The following is an 18,692-nucleotide window of genomic DNA, read 5'->3' as shown; positions in this document are numbered from 1 at the left end:
TCCCACCTAACCTCCTCACATCCCCTCCCACTCGTAGCTCAACTCCCACGCATACGCTACCCTCAACACCATTTCCTCCTCCCACCACCTCCCCACAATCTGCAACCCCACTGGAAGCTTCGTCCCTTTCCCCTTAAGAGGCCCCTCCTCAATCTCCAAAAGCCCAACCGGCAAGGTTAAAGCCGGATGTCCCGTTTGATTAAACTGACACGTATTACTCGTCAACCCGACTTGTTTGGCGATCTGATCCAGAGGTGTGGCATCGGGTGCAGAGTGCGAAGTCGCTATGTAAGGAATCGTGGGCGTGGTGAGGACGTCGTAGGATTGGAGCGCGGTGTCGTATGCGGCTCGGAGGTGGCGGGAGAGGTTTGTGGCTTTAGAGAGGAGATAGGGGAATTTGGAGGAGGCATAGGCGCCGTTGAAGTATAGGTTTTTGGTGCTGGGATATTTCATTAGCCTTGTTGGTCCCCTTCTCCATGGTCTATAATTGGGAGTAGAAGGTAAGACTTACGAAACATATCCCTCATCCCAATTTTCTTGCTTCATCGGATGCATGAGTGCGTTCAGATCCCACATCTGATGACCTCGTCTTCCGAACGCGCCACTTGTTTTGTTCAGATATCCGCCGAGTTTGCTGACTCCAGTCCAGATCGCGGGGCCTTTTAAATGCATCGGGATACTGACTTCCTCGACGATGGCGCCTAGTTTTCGGAATCCCTCAGCGGCTTTCAAGAACGTATCTCGAACTCTTGGGTCGAGAACTGCGCCAGTCAGCGACTCTGAAATGATTCCGATCCTAATGCCAGACAGGTTCTTTGGGGCCTCTAGATTCGTTAAATTATTGTGGTAGTGCGGGATAGCGGAAGGAGCAGGTGCAGCAAAACCTCGATCATCAATATTGTCAGATCCAGCAATCGCCTGCAGAAGCAGCGCATTATCCATCACCGTCTTCGTCATAGGGCCTAGATGGTCATTAGTGGGTTCATTCGACCCACATGCCGTATACGGTATTAGCCCAAACGTGGGCTTGAATCCAACGATTCCGCAATTGCACGCTGGAATTCGTACACTGCCTCCTTGGTCCGCTCCAATCGCTAAATCCACCTCACCCAAGGCGACGAGCACTCCACAGCCGGACGAACTACCGCCGGATGAATACCCTTTTGCACGGGGGTTCTCGACGACGCCAGTCGCGGCGGAATGAGAAGTTGCGCTCTGGCACAGGTTTTCGCAGACAGCTTTGCCAACGATGATGCCGCCAGCTGAGAGGAGGCGGGTTACGACTGTTGCGTCGACTTTCTACTCGGAGGATCAGTTTATCTCAACGGCGACATAATTAGGTGGGGACGCACAGGAATATACCCCTTCACGAAAGCAGTCCCCAAGAGCATTGGAACGTTTTTCACCGCGATATTATCCTTCAACGCTGCAGTCTTTCCCTCTAACAATCCATTCCCACTCGTCGGTCTCTGATCTTTGATCCTCACCTTCCAAGCCCAAGCCCCGTATTCATTATCCTCTTTCCCTGGAAAATGCAAATTTTCCCGTGGAAACCGCGTAGTATCTGTTTCAGGCTCAAATTCAGGCATCGCCATTAACTCCTCCGCCGAATCATGGAATACTGCGAGGAGTTTTCTGTAATCATCTTTTTCGGAATCTTTGACGCTGATTTTGAGACTGGCGCAGACGTCGTCGAAGACTTGGGCAGTGACAGGATTTCCGGGCTTGGGGATAATGGAGAAAACAGACATGATTTGGTTCATTAGGCAGTGAGTTGGTGGATGGATGGATGAATGATTCATCTCATCTCAGCTTACAGATGCGGGCAATTGATGCATGTTGTCGTTGTTGGTGCCTAGTTTGCCCGAATGAACACGTTTCGTCGGCATAGTTGGGGCATTTGGAGATGTGTTCCGAGCGAAGCTCCGGGATTCTGAACGACGCGATTTGCCCGAAATAAGCATTTCGATAGCTGAAGCAGTCAAGTTATCACACGCTGCCGTTCTTGCATGAAGGGACAGCAGCTTCCCCACTGCGGGGTAGGGTCATTACCTCTATTGTGAGCGATGCTTGTGTCGGGTCGACTGTTGCCGCAGCGCAGATTTTTGACAAAGGGATCTGAACGACCCTTTCATTTTCTGTAAGGTCCTAGATAGAAATTTTGCTCTTGTGGTTGATTGGCTTGCAATCATGCCTCACGTCGAAGAAGCCATCCAGATTCCACAAGACTTCGAAAGTAAGCTACCTAGAACTCTCAATCGCGCTTACATTCTATGATAGCTAACGAGAAAGCACAGGCTTAAGAGAAGCTAGCCACGACTGCCAATGACCTAACAACGCGTGTATCACCGTTTCCTTCATGCTCAACTACGAGGAGGGTGGTTAACAGAGCTGGTACGACGGTGAAGACGTCAGTGAACTGCATCTCTGAGAGAAAGGGCCAACCAGAGGCCCCAAGTCTGGTAGGAGATACCTGAGCTCTGAGTAAGACTTTGAATATTGGAGTCGCGTTGGGTGTTGGATGATATTTCGGCTGATGAAGGGGTTTGGCTGGGATATGACGTTGTCTTCTACACTTTCTTCACGAATTCAGGTTAGGGGTTTGTACGCTTGAATGAGAGATGATAATCTCGAGCAGGAATTGCAGCTGAAAGCAAATCCGAATTCGACCCAACTTATTTTCGAGCCATGTTTTAGCTCATTGACTTGTCTTCGTCTGAAACATGTGCCAATTCCCCAATATACAATGTACGACTGTTTCTCTACTTCTTCTCCTTTCCAGCCAACCCTGCATCGCGGACTCCTCCTGAGATAAATTCGCTGTAGGCAGGAATTGCAAAGTGGGCCAGCACTCATGTGCCGCATATGTTCCTCCACACAATGAGTTGCGCGGTAATGGATTAAGTGCTCTTTAAGTGCCTGGAACCTCTTCTAAGCTCCTTCCTAGCTTCGTTTCTACAAAGCCTCGCACATTACTACCGCACATGGCATCGCAACTGCTCAGAAGAATGCCTCAAGGACCCCGAGAAGTGCAGCTGCCATGGTAATTGTGCGAGAGGTGTTTGGAGGTGCGAATTCAATAACAATAACATCGGAGAATATTCGTATGTAAAGACTTGTGGCAACGCTTGCATTGAGGGAGCCGGAAATTGCACATGAGGAGGTGACCGTGGCGGAATGAGATAGTTGAATCGGGTGCTGGAGACTCAGTTTATCAAGCCACTCCTGGCGGTGACTGAACGAGAAAGTTCCGCACGTTGAACTCGGGTTCAGAGCAAGCATTATTTTGCAATGCCTTTTCTCTAAGAGTCTTGTCTGTCGTACTTCAGAAATTTAAATGTTTTCTATAATTCTTCTCCATCAACCGGTCTCGATAGCTGAAGACGGAGTTGTTGGACTTTGCAATGTGGGTCAAAAATACTACGGATGGGAGATAATACAGGATATTGGTAGGCACATTGATACTCCTCCACTCATCCTGATGACTTCCACCCAAATCTCGTTTGACTGGAAACGTCCAAGTTTGGAATAGAGCTTATACTCCGAGGAAAAGACTGAATTACGGCATTGTTGTGATTGTGGGGACCATTGTTGGCAAGCAAAGCCGGTTGTGTACCACGGAGGGATATACTGTTGCAGGGTAATGTTGTGGAACGTTCGAACGAGAATCGAGTTGAAGGGTTGGATAATGTCATTGTAGAATCCCCCGACAGCTCTTCACTCGATATCCTCACTCGACCAGAACGCGCAGGCCTAGGGTATACACTTCGCTCTTCGCTATACTAAATAGAGATTATAAGGTTCTTAAGAGAATAGTATGTGCTAGCATATACCTTGCCGCCGGAATATCAATGTGATACATGGTAGGACCGTGTGACATTGAAGAAACACCGTGCCATGCACCAGCTGAAAAACTTAACTTCAAAGCGGCTTCTATTGATCTATTCCACTATCTGCCCGTTTTGCATGCCGAACCGACGGATAACACCTCACAAGCAGCCGAAAATGAGAGCCATCATACCTCTTTCCACCCTTCTCCTCGCAGCCGCAGCTGCAAAACAAGGCCCTCAGCCACCATCATGTATCCAAGACCAGCGATACTGCGGATACGATACCTGCCCCTCTGGTACATATCGCACCGGTCCTGAGTTTCATCACCGTCCCTTCCTGACTTGAATCCTGTAGGACAATGCTCTGGCGGCATGGGCCAAGAATACTGTCGTATGAGTGGAGACTGCCATTGTGGACACGGAGGATGCGAATGCCCGGACGAGTGCTGGTATGGTATATGGCGATGTGATTTCGTGGATTCGACGGGAGGGGTGTTTTTGTTTGAGAGGGGGTGCGAGGGTGAGGGATGTGTGGATGGGATTTGCTTGAAATGAGGTGTACGAGACGCGATGTATTAGACGTGATGCTGGAAATGGAGCGAATGTTAAAGGATTGCTAGTTTCTGTCCCACCTTCTTTAGATCAGGACCCGATCAGTTACTTCTTATCTTGAGGTGTTAGAGGCAGTACAAATATATCGATTTACACCCGCGCGTATACCCCCGACGCCTCGAGGAATGACCACCAACATGGATTCCGTGTAGTCCTATAAGACAAGCCTAATCTTCCGCCATCCTCACGCTACCATAGTCTTTCCTATCTCTCAAATGTCTGTCAACCTGTTCATACAACCATTATGATTCCCACAACGATCGCCACCAGCAGTATATCCAACCCCCTACACCCGTCAGCATCCCCAACCCCGAGCGCTATGTCCCACTCATAGTACTTGGCCCAATCGCCTGTGTGTTCGCCGACCTACTACCCGTCCTCATTAGCAGTGGATTCGAACTAGTCACCGTAGCGGGTATAATGTGGGTATTCGCAGTATGCGCGGCTGTCTCCGTAACCGTACTGGGATCTCCGGAACCAATTGTTTGCAGAGGAGCGAATTGCGTGTTTGCACTGCGTGTGGTATTGAAGACGGTTAGGTCTTGTCGTGGGTAGAGGTTTTGTAACTGTTTTGAGGCACGACTTTTATGCGAGCGGGGGGATATAGGCGGCCATTGTTGAGGGGGTCGGACAGTGTTGGTGAGATGAAGAAGAGGGGGAAGAGGTGGAGGAGGTGGAAGTGGAATTGGATAGTTTGGATCAGCTGGATTTGGTTGTGATGGTAGTAGACCTTGAGTTCAGCAATTGAAGAGTGAGTAATTGATAATGATAGCAACTTGAAAGCAGATAGAGAACTGAGAAGTCCTGTGCAGCCCATTGCTGCTTTTCAAGCTCTTGAAGCTCTGGTTCATCATGACGTTGATGGCATTTTGAAAACCTAGATACCAGTAACTAGCGCTAAGACACATCGGTAGGTAAATTAAACAGTGAGAACAAATCTGGAGCTGAGTCTCGAGAAGCTTCTCAATTGAAATACTCTGATGAAGCATGAGATAGATAAGGATATGATGGCATTCTTTGTGTCTTGCTGCTGTTGGCGGATGGGAATTACATTTCCCAATTGCTTGCTCGTGCCTGCTTTTGTCGGCCACTGGCCGTATCATGTGTTTCCTTGGCGAGCAACTGCCGGCTCTTCTCCTGTGGCCGAACACGGGATTGGGCGATTATCAGATCAAGCACGAACGATGGTAACGCTGGGGTCGAGCAGAAGTCGGATGCTGTGGCGGTTGTTGGGCTTTTGGGGGGTTTGAGGACGGCGGACAGGGCGCCTCGCCGTGGTCGCCTCGGGGCGTTTTCCCCCGCATCAGCGTTCTTCATCAACACAAAGACGACACCAAGACCACCTAACTCAAGTCTATCTTCACCGATTCACGAACCAGAGTCAGCCCTGTCTTCCAGCTAAGCAGTTTCGACTCCGGTCTTCTCCGTATCTGCGTCCACACGCATCGATCCTTATCACACCTCGTACGCTGGTGTATCTCCATTCGCCACGTGCACATGAAAGACCCACCGAACAAGAGCCGCCCCGATGCACTCGGACCAATCCCCTGGCCCCAGGTTCAGTCTCTGAGAATAGAAATGCTCAAATATCTTGCCAGGTCTACACGGCCGGACTTCTCGAATTCTCCTTTAATCCCGCTCCTTTTGGCGCTCGACAATATCTTCTTGTCGATGGATGACGGTTGAAAGAAGGCGTCCAAGTTGCTCGGCTGACGATGAAAGCCTGCTCGGCCCTGCAAGCCACACTGCTTCTCTCCCTTGGCTGTCGTACGTGCCGTCGAACCACTCTCTGCAAAGAGGGTGGGCTGAAGCTTCGGTGCGCCCGACCTTGCCCAGCAGGCTGCGGCAGACTTGCCAAGTAACGGGCCAAATGCACGGCAGTCCTGGGCGGCTCGATGCTAACGGTTGAAGCTCGGGGAAGCTCTGCACAGAAGCTTCTCCCGGCGCCACGATGCTTATGAGATGGACAAAAGAAGAAAATGGACTTGAAAGCTGACGGAGGGTTGCGACATGCAGGCGCTGATTGTGTGCAGCACCGGCTATTTGTGCAACCGCAGTGGAGGGGTATTTCTCAACCACCATACGTGCTTCCCCACGGGGTTTCCATCTGCCCAAGAAAGATCAACAAGTGCGTGACGCTCCTCGGAAGACATCCTCTTATGAGTACCTCCCTCCGGGCTTCGTTCTATTTCCTCACTCGTGCATTTTGAAGAGCCCGGTTCACCGCGATGCTTAGTTATCTTGGCTCCGTGGTGGTGGTTGCATTCTCATGCAACACCTGCTGGTCTGGGCATCTTGGCCTCTCTTGGCTTGTAACATTGATTCCATTGCGGGATGGATGACCTCGTCAAGGGCAGTGACATGGGAGTAACCCCGGCGAGAACCCCGCCAGCCCGGCACCCCATGGGACAATATATATTGCAGAGTTTGCACCCTAAGGTCGGCAGCTCACGATTTCTCGGTCGCACTCTGATCCGATAATTCTTCAAAGCAGGCAATTCCTGCACTTCCTTCGGTCAATCTCGTCGTCAAGCAATATGGCCGCTACCAACGAGCCCGCAGATCCAATTGCCAGGGGTATCTTCGCTACAGCTAAACAGTCCTGGTGCGATCTCTTCACGTGGAAACAGAGAGTGGTTGTCACCAATGAGTTCGGGGAGACGCACACAGAATGGCAAGCACCTGAGAGATTAAAGGACCCCGTGAGTCTCCTGGCCCAGCTCAGTATCAAGGACTGGCTCTTCTTCATCGTCGGTTTCGCCGCTTGGACCGCCGATGCCTTCGACTTTCATGCCCTGTCAATCCAAACTGTCAAGCTTTCGAAATACTACCACCGCTCTAAGACCGATATCACAACAGCTATCACACTGACTCTGCTTCTCCGTTCTGTGGGCGCTGCCTTCTTTGGTCTTGCGGGAGACAAATTCGGTCGGAAATGGCCCATGGTTGTCAATATGATCATTCTCGGCCTGCTCCAGATTGCTACAATCTACGCTGGTACGTTTCAGCAGTTCCTTGCTGTGCGTAGCTTGTTTGGTCTCTTCATGGGAGGGGTCTATGGCAATGCCATTGCCATGGCTTTGGAAAACTGCCCGTAAGTAATCATTCCCCAAATTCCCATCGTCTAAAAACTTACCCTAGCGCAGCGTCAACGCCAGAGGTCTTATGAGCGGTATCCTCCAACAAGGTTATTCGTTCGGCTACGTTATTGCGGCTTGCGTAAACCTCGGAGTAGGGGGATCCACTGACTCATGGAAGACTGTCTTCTGGGTTGGTGCTGGTATTTCTATCGGGGTTGGTCTGGTCCGGATCTGTTTCCCGGAGTCGAGGCAATTCATTGAAGCTCGAAAGGCTGGCCACAAGGCTAAGGCTCCCGGCTTGTTCTGGAAGGAGACAAAGCGTATGCTGATTCAAGAGTGGAAAATGTGCATCTACTGTATCATTCTCATGACCTGGGTGAGCGGATCTTCTCTACACTTTTTGCTCCAAGTACTACATACTAATCATCCACAGTTCAACTACTACTCGCATACCAGCCAAGACAGCTACACAACCTTCATGCTTACCCAAAAGCATCTCACCAACTCCCCTGCGACCCGCGCTTCGATTCTCATGAAGACTGGTGCCTGCGTTGGCGGCACCATCATTGGCTATCTTTCCCAATTCTTCGGCCGTCGCCGCACCATTATCGTCGCCGCATTTATGTCTGCCTTAATGATCCCTGCTTGGATCCTTCCCGAAGGCGAGCGCAACCTCTCTGCTTCCGGCTTTTTTATTCAATTCTTTGTCCAAGGAGCTTGGGGTGTCATCCCAATCCACTTGAACGAACTGTCCCCTCCTGCGTTCCGATCTAGTTTCCCGGGTATTACCTACCAGATCGGAAACATGATCTCATCTCCATCCGCGCAAATTGTGAATGCCATCGCTGAGAATACGATGATTACGACTAGCAAAGGTGTACAAGCGCCAGCTTATGGCCCTGTAATGGGTATCGCAACCGCCATCATTGCCACTGGTATTATTGTGACCACAGCCCTGGGGCCCGAGAAACGCGGTCGTCATTTCGAGACTGTTGGCCCTCCCGGCGTCGAGATCATCGCGAAGGATATCGAGGAGGGCATCGAGGACGAGAAGAACGAGATGAAGGAAATTGAAGTTAAAGAGAAGGCATAGGGACTACCTTGTGGTTCACGAGAGTAGATCTCGTACGCGATTTACGCCTGATTGATATGTTAAGTAACGACTTTAGTTCACTACAGTGCCTGCGTTGTGTGTCAATACGATCGCCCTGCAAGCATTACGGCGGGAATAGACGATCAACACCGTGTCTCGTACTACTTCGAATCCTGTTTATGACGACCAATCTTGAAATACCACAACTCACCTAATGCTTCGAAACACGCTGCCATCATATTCCCTCTTCATGATAATGCCGACATTTAACACACTTTCTGATCATCATCGGACAATCTCACAATCCCGAAAAACGGGTTTCAACCCCTTACATCCTCTCCACCAACCTCTTGATCCGGAAATGCTCCTCCTCCGCTTTCTTCAACTCCTCCATCTCCCTCAACTCCCAGTATACCTTTTTCTCCTCAGCACTGTGCACTAATTTAAGGCGGATGCCTTTTTCGACGGCTTTGTGCAAGAGCTTGTGGACACGGATTTCCCTCCTGAGCTTGAGAATCTAAAAAAGCTTAGGGCCTTTTTCTATATAAAGGATGAGTTGGAAGCGAAATTAGGGATTTTTACTCCTTTCTTAGCCTAAACAGTTCGTGTCTGCAGAACGGTGGCACTTGTGATACTGATTGGCATCTTCGCTTAATTATCAGTCTATAGCACTCCCTTTGAATAAATCCGAACGGTCAAGCGGAGCCAGTGAGCATGGAAACAAGGCATACTATAGGCGATGGAGACGTAGTGGATGGAGATGTAAATGTGTGTTGTTGTTGTTGTTGTTTAGGTTTGTGATAGTTTTCTGATGGTAGGTCAAAGGGAAAGGTTTAAGCGGGCCTGAGTGTTGGGAATGAAAGGTTTCTGTGCAGAATTTGAGGAGGCAAATTTCAAGTTTCGATATATTTTTTTGGCTTATGTGAGGCCTGGGCTACTGTTCCTATCTCCTCCCCCTCTAAACTACTTCCCTAAGCTCCTACCTGTTCTGCGATCCCACATGGCCTTAAGTGAAGCACCTCATGCTGTGGGAAAACTGTGGCGATTACGCATCCGACTTCTATTCAATGCCCACTACATTCCTTCCCTTTGGGTCTTCTGAACCCCCAAGGAAAACACAATCTATTCGTGACACACCATGGCCTTCACCAAACAAAATCAACCATCCCGATTCACAATCGCCCTCACTAGCCTAATTCACATCACAATATCATACTCCAACCTCCTCACTACCCACAACATGTCTTGGTTCACGGCGGAAAGTCTATCTGTGAGATTGTAGCTGGTATCAAAGAATTTGGGAGTGTGAAAGGCTATGTCACGGAGTTCCCGAGCGATGAATTGACGTGGTTAGTCGAGTCGCCCGTTGAGGGGAATATAGCAGTACTGCATAAGGTGTTTCATTTAGGGCCTGTGAGATGGTGAATTTACTAGGAGTTTAAGAGGATGGGAAGGGGGATAAGAAGGGTGAATGGGAATGAGGGCAAGAGGAAGTTGATGTGGTTTGGCATATTGATTCCATCGGACCCTTTGAGTGTATATATATAGGCAACCATGCATACAACAGCTTATCACACAAAGTGGAACATATTTAGAATAGAGATTATCTTTTAAATCTCTCGCTAGAGTTAGCGGGAGCATCAAGAGGATGCAAATCTCTGTCATGATTCACGTTAGGTGACAAGATGCTGTAAACATCGACTGCCTCTCAATCGTGTGGATGTTAAACCATGTTGAGGCATGATCTTCGGGTTGCCAAATTAGGAATTCCTATGCTCTTCGGCACGATCCGCACTCGATTCTCGGAACCCTCCATGAAAGGAGCCCGTTGCCAGATATGAATGCCGAAGTTGAAAGGCCCGAGATTTTAGACCGAAACGATTTTGGTCACAGCTATTTTGCTACACAAAACCTCATTGACCGAACAACAAACCTCCCGCATCGATTGTTACGATGCCCAGCATGCCCAGCAAGAGCTAACACTACCTAGGCATAGCACTAAGCTAACAACAGAAGCGCAAAATACCCACAATTACCCCACCTTCGGAACATCCATCATCCCTCCACCGTATCGTACCTCTTCCTCTCGCCCGTCCCAACGCTGTGGAACCGTGCCGTCATCTTCACCCACAGCACCCTTTGTGTCAAGCTGGTGCTGATCCCCCTTCTCACCAATTGTATTGATTGAAGGGTGTAACTCACAGCACGCCTTGGGGTTTCAGACGAGAACTGGAACAAGCATGGCTTCGGAGTCAAGCACTGAGAAGTTTCCGAGCACGCAGAATACGCAATATGATAAGATTGGGACGAAGTATAATTATATGCATGAACTTCCTGCTGTGCAACCTGAAAAACCGTCGGTTGTAGCGGCGGTGGGAGGTATTAAGGGATTACGTTGTCTGGGTAAGTTTAAAAGTCTTCTTCAAGAACATAAACATGGAATGCTTTCTGCTCGATTTGGTAATGAACACGTGACTAGTAAGCTTGCTAGTTACGACGTATTCTAATATCCACACCCAGTGGTATGAATTCTAGTTACATCCTATACTAACACCCCACGAAGACCTAGCATGCGGCACAGGCCGCTACACTCACCTCCTCCACACCCTAGGCGCATCCTCCGTTCACGGCTACGACATTTCCTCCACCATGATCTCTGGCGCAAAAACCACATACCCACCCTCCTCATACCCAGCTCTCCACTTCGCTGTCGCTGACTGTAGCAAGCCGCTAGACCCAAAGCCAGAACCCTTCGATCTCATCTTCGCAGGCTGGTTTCTCAACTATGCAGGGACGCAGGAAGAACTAGTTTCCATGTTCCGTGTCATTGGAGAAAATTTGAAACCAGACGGAAGATTTGTGGGAATTACAACGAACGTGAATGACCCTAAGATGAAGGAACCAAAGATGGATTTTTATGGGCTGGATATTTTGGTGTTGGATCCTGAGTACAAGGAGCCGGGAGGGAGTGGGGAAGACCTTGGGATTACAGCAAGGGTGGTCGCGCATACCGAGTTTGCCATTCAATTCGATGTGTTTCAGTTCAAGAAAGATGTTTATGAGAGATGTGCGGCGAAGGCGGGATTGAGGTTGAAATGGAGTGATCCTGTTGTGCCTGATGATGAGAGGATGGCGACGCAGTATTGGGCGCGGTGGTTAGAGCGCCCGACATTCGTCGTTGTGGAAGCAGTAAGGACATAAAACGTATCTCCAATCCTCAATATCATTTCTTTAAATTACACCCCTAAAACAATTCACTTCTCTCCGATCCCCCATCTAGCAAGCCTCTCCTCCCATCATCCCCATTCCTATCTACCCCTCAATGCCCCTAAGCTTCACGGGGTTAAGTTGCACCACGCGAACACGCTACATATGATAGCGACACGGGGGATCTAATTCACACCTCCGAGGCCCATTTGTTATCTCGACCAGCGCCTATTCTTAATGCGATAGTACCACCGATCACCCCAACAACTTTGAATTTCCTATATAAACTTAGTAAATCACCCTGTCTAGATCTTTAAACACTTTCTAACTTCTATACTTTAGAATAAACACAGAAAAGCTTGGTGAAGGTCCGCATTCTAATAATTATAAAGCTATAACGTACCTAACAGGTTGGCCGGCCACACAGGTTAGCCGGCCACTTTTGCTAAGCCCCTACTAAACTCTACCTATCTACATAATGCTTTAACAACAACACTAGATTAAATCTTCTAAAGAATGTTAAATACAGCTTGCTTTTTAGGCTTTTAAATAAAACTTAAAACTTTTCTTATAACATGCTACAGCTATTTATAATGTCTTTTATATAACACTAAGCAATTAACGCGCTAGATAGCCTTTATAAGTAGAATGCTAGCCTAAATTAAAGAATCTAACTAAGCTTAAAAAAAAGTAGTTATTAAGTACATACTTAAGCTTATTACACGCAGATTTCTTTTTAGGCTTATAACTATAGCTAATATAGCTAATTTCTTGCCTATAAAGTGTAATCTAGGCTAGGTTAGCTTAAACTAGCCTAGTATGTAGGTTAAGCACTGCTTTAAGTTTATAATAAAGTTTAATTATAAGTATAATTATAAAAAAGCGCTTTATAAGAATCTAGAGGTTATCTAAGGCTAGTTTTACTTAGTAGCTAATATAAAAGCTAAGTATAGTATCTAAAATAAAAATAAGTATAACTTTAATAAGTTAAGCTTAATAATAAGCTAGATATTAACTAGAGTAGTTATTATAGCTTTAGAAAGATAAAAACAGCTAAAGGTAATATAGTAAAGTAATAAAAAGTAAATAATAGTTATCTAGAGCATTAATATAATAAAGTAGGCTATAAAATTATAAAGCTTTAAGCAGTAAATAAAGCTACTATGTAACATAGATTATATAAAAGAAAGCAGATTTAGGTAAAAAAAACTTTAATAGTTAAAAATAAAGCTTGTCTAACTACTCTAAAGAAGTTTAGAGCGCGTAGTAATAAAAAGAAGCTAAAGACGCAAGTGCGCACTAAAAAAAGTAAGCTAAGTTAAAAGTAATATAAGCAGTGTAATTAAACTAGGCATAACTTATGTACATATAAGTAAGTAGTAAAAGTAGACTCTAAATAATATCTTATGTTGTATTACTTTATATAGGGCTAAAGTAGGCTATTTTGCAAGAGAATAGGGTAGTTTTAGTAGGGGCTTAGCAAAAGTAGCTGGCCAACCTGTGTAGCCAGCCAACCTGTTAGGTACGTTATCTCTAACTAGACAACAAAAATTCTTTTAGTGTCCTAATCCTAAATCAGAAACCCTCCCTGATCTTAGACTTAGAGCATGGTGAGTCGCCTGTAATGCTCTTTAATCTGCTTCTTTCTTGTTAGTATTAGCCTATAGACAATTTATTACTTAAAAAGTGTTACGTTTTATTTAAAAGCTTAAAGTATAAGCTATAGCTAACATTTCTTTAACACATTTAAGTAGTATTATTAGGAATACATTAGTGTAAAAAGAGTAGCTTAGTGTAGTTTTAGTAAAAGTAAATAACTTAGGTGTGTAAGCAACTTGCCTATAGTGTACGTTAGTGTAAAAAGAGTAGTTTAGTATAGTCTTAGTAAAAGTAAGTAACTTAGGTGTGTAAGTAGTTTGCCTACATAGCTGTGATAATATAATCCTACTTTATTTATAATCTTTATAGTAATAGTAAATAGTAGGTTAAAAAAGCAAGCACTTTTTTTTATTAATAACTAATATACTTATGTCAGATATGCGCACCTACTGTCAAGACAGGAGGAACGTTTGACGAAAAGCGGCTACATAGTACGAGCAATAAGCTTAAACAGTATGTTGCTGCAAATTGCAGCATGTTGCAAGCTAGTCGCGCATAGGGCTAGTGCGCAAGGGACTTAGATTAAAAAAAACAAAAGCTAAGCAACACAAGTAGAGCAGAAAAAGGATTAAAAAATTAACATAATTAATACAATTAATTATTATCCTATATATTATATCTAAACCTATTATTTATCTTAGGAAGCCTAGAAATAGTGCTTTAATCTAACAATTAAGAGTCTTAGTGCCTCCATTAATACAAAATAGCCACCCAGCCTCCTTGAGACGCGACAGTCGTCCTTCGAGACCACACCGACTACAGAGCCTGGATGATGCAGCTGCAATTGAGATGTGTAGCGCACAGCATCTGGCCGCAAGTGGATCCTAAGTTAACTATCTAAATGATCTCTAAACTAAGAGCTCTAGAGATGCTGCTAATAGCTAAGTTTTTACTAGCCTCTAATATTAAAACGCCTATGCACATAAACAAGCTATTAATAAGTAGTGTTAGAGCCTTTAAAAAAGCTATTAAATACTATAAAATTAAGGCTAATAAGTACAAGAGTAATAAACATAATTATAAAAAAAAGTAATTAAGCTTTTAACAGATTATTATCTTTATCTAGTTAATAGTTAGCCCGCATCTGCAGTATACATGCTGTTCCCTAGATTAACTACTTAGATAGTAGATTATAAACTTTAAAGCTATAGTAGGCGTTAACAACTAATTTAAACAAGAATATGTGCACAACTAATATAATACATCTCTAAAGCTGCTAAGAAACGTAAGCATATAGAACTTATAGCTAGCAGAGTATAATTACGCTGCTATAGAAGTAGAGACATAAAATGTTCTAGAAACAACATAGTTTAATGCTGTTATAAAAGACTTTTTAACTACTATAAATAAAGTTACCCCTTATTAGTCTATAACTTTTTAGAAAAGCAAATAGTTTACACTAAACATAAATTAAAAAAAAATAATAAAGCGCTTTTAAAAACATATAATATTAAATTATTTAATATATATAAAAAAGCATAAAGCTGCTTTTATAACAGATAACTTATTATACTTTACTAAAAGTAAAAAGACTACTTAAGGCATAAATAAGAACACCTATAGTGTAAAAGTTATAATGTTAAGAAAATAAAGTAAACCTTAACATTAATGTTATTAAAAAAATAATAGAAAGTTATTTTTAAGCTAGAAACTTACTAAAACAGAAGGCACTAAATATCCTACATGTAGACATATCTATGTATTAAAGAACTACTTCTATGTCTATTTAGACAAAGCACTAGACTAGTAGATGCTAAATAAAAAAGTTAAAAAGCTTATAGCATTAAAGCATAAGCATAACTTAGAATTTTAAGGCCTACTAAAAAAGCAGTGTAGACATAATTTAAAAATACTAATTCTAAAAAGTTTATATACACCTATGCTAAAGATATAAGAAGACTAACTTAAAAGCTAAAAAGTATTAAAAGTTAAAGCAGCTATATTGCTAGCTATAGTTAATTTAAACTAGAATAAATATTTACTAAAAAAATTATTTATCCTTAACTTAAGCTTAACATGCTATATTATAAATAATTTTAATTAAATTTATAACTATTATTTACTAATACTAGAAAACTTTATTTAGTTTAAAAACTCTTATATATAAATTTAAAGCTATAAATTAATTACACTAAGCTTAAAAAGTAAGCATAAAACACATAGTTAAGCATATAGTCTTATACTACATAACACTGCACTGTGCCTAGACCTGCTGTGCAACCTAGTCTTGTTCTGCCTACTATAATAAAAAGAAATCTAGTAGGACATATAAGTAGAGCTAACTACTTTAAAGGCTTTAAATAAAATAATAATTAAAGATTTTATAAAGATCTATAGCTAATAAGTGTTAAAGTACTATCTACTATAAAAGAGCTTATATTATACACACATAATTAACATAAGAACTAAACATAGTCTATAAAAAGCATTTATAAAGCTATAGCATAAGTGTCTTAGACACCCTAGACTAGCTACACTTTAACACTTTATATAGTAAGCTAAGGGGGTGTAAATTAAAAAAATTACAACAGTTTAATATAACTTATATAGTAAAGCTAAGATATAATAATAAATTAGCTGTACACTATAAATTAGTAATAGTAGACCTAGTAAAAAACTATTAATTAATTTCTATGCATATAAAGCATAGAGCATTATAAAAAAGCAAAGTTAAATGCTAATTACTAATAAGTATTTTAGCCTTTAGTAAGACTTTTACTTTAAAAATAATAAGCCTACTAAATTAATTATTAAAGCTTTTATAATCTTTATTTTTTTTAAAAAACTATTATAATATTAGTGTAAAAGTTATTAAAGCTAATAATAAGATTATAATAGTAAAACTAGAGGTAAAATGCTAGCTAACATTACATAAAATAACTATTAAGCCTTTAGCACTAGATATATAAGCCTAGAACAAAGAAGCTAAATGCTTAAAAAGTGTAAATAAGAAAAAGTTATAAGCTATGCAACTAGATGCTAACCTACTATAGAACATATAGCTATACATTACTAGAGCTAGTGTATACCTATACAATTAAACGCTAAACTATGCTAATAACTAAAAGACATTATATAAGATCTTCTTTACATAAGTAGCTTTAAATAATAAAGTTATTATATTAATTTAAAAGCTAAGCTTTACACATTTAAAAGCTTATAGCTATAAAGCATTTATAATAACTAATAACACACATTAGAATAAATCTAAGCTACAGAGGCTAGACCTAAAGGTGTAGATTAGATATCTAGTTAAGTACTAATTATTAAACATCTACTGTGTATAAATACTACTGCTAGCAAAAGTAATCTATACATATAATGTTATTTTTAATAAACACTTAATCTTTAGTAGTAAGCTTAAAGACCTAATAAATAACCTTATATATAACATAGTAAAGAAAATTACTATATATATTAGAATAATTAAGCTTCTAACACCTAGTTATTAGCTAAAGATAGAGTTATTTTATAAAGACAACACTATAGATAATATATTAAATTTTAATAAAGTAAACCTACTAGGCCACTATTAAAAAAGAAAGATTAGAGATAACTATTTATCTTCTTTAAACACTCTACTACCTGCAGCATTGCTTATGTAGTTAATAGCTAGAGTAGCACTAAAGCTAAGCTAAATAAAGTTGTTAAAAACTATACTATAGGCTGCAGCCTTTATAGCTAGCATAAGATCTAAAAGTGTAAAAAAGCATAGTAGCAAAACACTAAATAAAGCAGCATTAATAAAAATGCTATTTAAAAGAAAGACACTTTATAAAAGCTAGCTGCTACTTCTACTATTAACTTAAAAGTAACTAAAGAAGTACTCTCTACATAAGATGTTTAAGGCAGTAGAAAGAACACACCTAGATAGTTATTAGATAATAAAATTTTAGATAGAGGTCTAGACAAAGCTAATTAAGGCAGCTAGACAGCAGATTCTAGATTATATGTAGGTGTACACCTACAAGCTTAACAAGCACTATAGATTACAAAGATGTAAGGTGCAACTAGTAGTCTATAGTAATTAATAGAGAAACATTACTACACAAGATACCTACGCTGCTACCCTAGCAGAACACTTATTTTAAATGCTAATAGTAATATCTACACGCTTTAACTTAAAGCTTAAACAATACAACATAACTAACGTGTTTATACATGCAGTAATTAACTATAATATCTACATGCAGATGCTAAGAGGCTATTAGAAACTAGGTATAATACTAAAGCTTTAAAAAGCACTATATAGCCTATAAATTTCTTCTTTACTCTAGTAACACTATTTTATAATAACTTTTAAAGGCCTTAGGTTTTTAGCTGTTCTACATAAACTCTGCTGCATAACTAAAGCTAGAATATTTGTCTTTTTCTATGTAGACAACCTTATTATTGCGCACAGGAAAGGCTCTAAAGCAGATGCATAGCGTGTAGTAGACTAGTTATAAGAGAAGTATACCCTAATAAGAGGCAAGGACCTATAATAGTTCTTAGGAGTTAAGATTATTAGAGATTAACAGTAATAAATAATTTAGCTATTACAGGCCTTATATATTAATAAGATAGCTAGGCTAGCTAACAGAAAGAACCTACAGCATGCTACACCTATAAGTAGGATTAAACTTATGCTGTAATCTAGTTTTACAACCCTATTAGAGGTAAATTAATATTAGCAGAAGATTAGATCTCTGCTCTTTGCAGTAGTTACTATAAGACTAGACATCGCCTTTACTACATTACGCCTCGCACAGTTTCTCACGAATCCTGCATCTAACCATTAGGATGCAGCTGATTAAGTCATCCTGTACCTACATGCGACACGGACGTACGCACTCTAATTAGAAGGAGAAGACTACCTTATAGTAGCAAGCAATGCGTTATTTGTAGACAATACACTAGATAGAAAGAGCTTTTAAGGCTACATTATTTAACTATTTAGTAAATAGATTGCATAGCAAGCAAATAAATAAAATACAGTTATAACATTAACAACAGAAGTAGAATTACTTACACTGTTCTAAGTTACTAAGGAAGCTATGTTTATAAGAATGCTTTTTAACAAACTGTAGGTTAAGATGCCTAATTTAACTATTATAATCTAGTGCAACAACAAGCAGACAATCTAACTAGTAAACAAAGAGATATCTCAACTTTAAACTAAGCTCCGACATGTCAACATCCATAACCACTGGCTCCGACAGGAAGTCTCTC

At 42.0% G+C, this 18,692-nt stretch overlaps 4 protein-coding genes across 4 annotated transcripts; 2 read left to right on the top strand and 2 right to left on the bottom strand.

The window, feature by feature from the left end:
* Positions 1 to 15: 15 nt before the first annotated feature.
* Positions 16 to 1,751, bottom strand: BDR25DRAFT_315561 (amidase; the record flags this gene model as incomplete). Its single annotated transcript, XM_033691532.1, has 3 exons — positions 16 to 481; positions 512 to 1,299; positions 1,353 to 1,751. The coding sequence occupies 3 exons, from the start codon at positions 1,749 to 1,751 to the stop codon at positions 16 to 18; spliced, it is 1,653 nt and encodes a 550-aa protein (XP_033545933.1).
* A 4,164-nt stretch (positions 1,752 to 5,915) lies between these two features.
* Positions 5,916 to 6,752, bottom strand: BDR25DRAFT_51024 (uncharacterized protein). Its single transcript, XM_033698685.1, has one exon. It carries the CDS (start codon positions 6,522 to 6,524, stop codon positions 6,072 to 6,074), a length of 453 nt encoding a protein of 150 aa, XP_033545932.1. The 5' UTR covers positions 6,525 to 6,752; the 3' UTR covers positions 5,916 to 6,071.
* A 227-nt stretch (positions 6,753 to 6,979) lies between these two features.
* Positions 6,980 to 8,615, top strand: BDR25DRAFT_229967 (carboxylic acid transport protein; the record flags this gene model as incomplete). The annotated part of the gene is made up of 3 exons (XM_033685327.1): positions 6,980 to 7,536; positions 7,589 to 7,898; positions 7,956 to 8,615. The coding sequence occupies 3 exons, from the start codon at positions 6,980 to 6,982 to the stop codon at positions 8,613 to 8,615; spliced, it is 1,527 nt and encodes a 508-aa protein (XP_033545931.1).
* Positions 8,616 to 10,730: 2,115 nt separating this feature from the next.
* On the top strand, positions 10,731 to 11,816 carry BDR25DRAFT_289271 (S-adenosyl-L-methionine-dependent methyltransferase; the record flags this gene model as incomplete). The annotated part of the gene is made up of 2 exons (XM_033688442.1): positions 10,731 to 11,018; positions 11,179 to 11,816. Exons 1-2 carry the CDS (start codon positions 10,856 to 10,858, stop codon positions 11,814 to 11,816), a joined length of 801 nt encoding a protein of 266 aa, XP_033545930.1. The 5' UTR covers positions 10,731 to 10,855.
* Positions 11,817 to 18,692: the final 6,876 nt, after the last annotated feature.

This window comes from Lindgomyces ingoldianus (assembly GCF_010093535.1).
Source record: "Lindgomyces ingoldianus strain ATCC 200398 unplaced genomic scaffold BDR25scaffold_22, whole genome shotgun sequence".
NCBI classification, from domain to species: domain Eukaryota; kingdom Fungi; phylum Ascomycota; class Dothideomycetes; order Pleosporales; family Lindgomycetaceae; genus Lindgomyces; species Lindgomyces ingoldianus.
The sequence above is the reverse complement of the archived record's forward strand: the minus strand, read 5'-3'. Positions and strand labels throughout refer to the sequence as shown.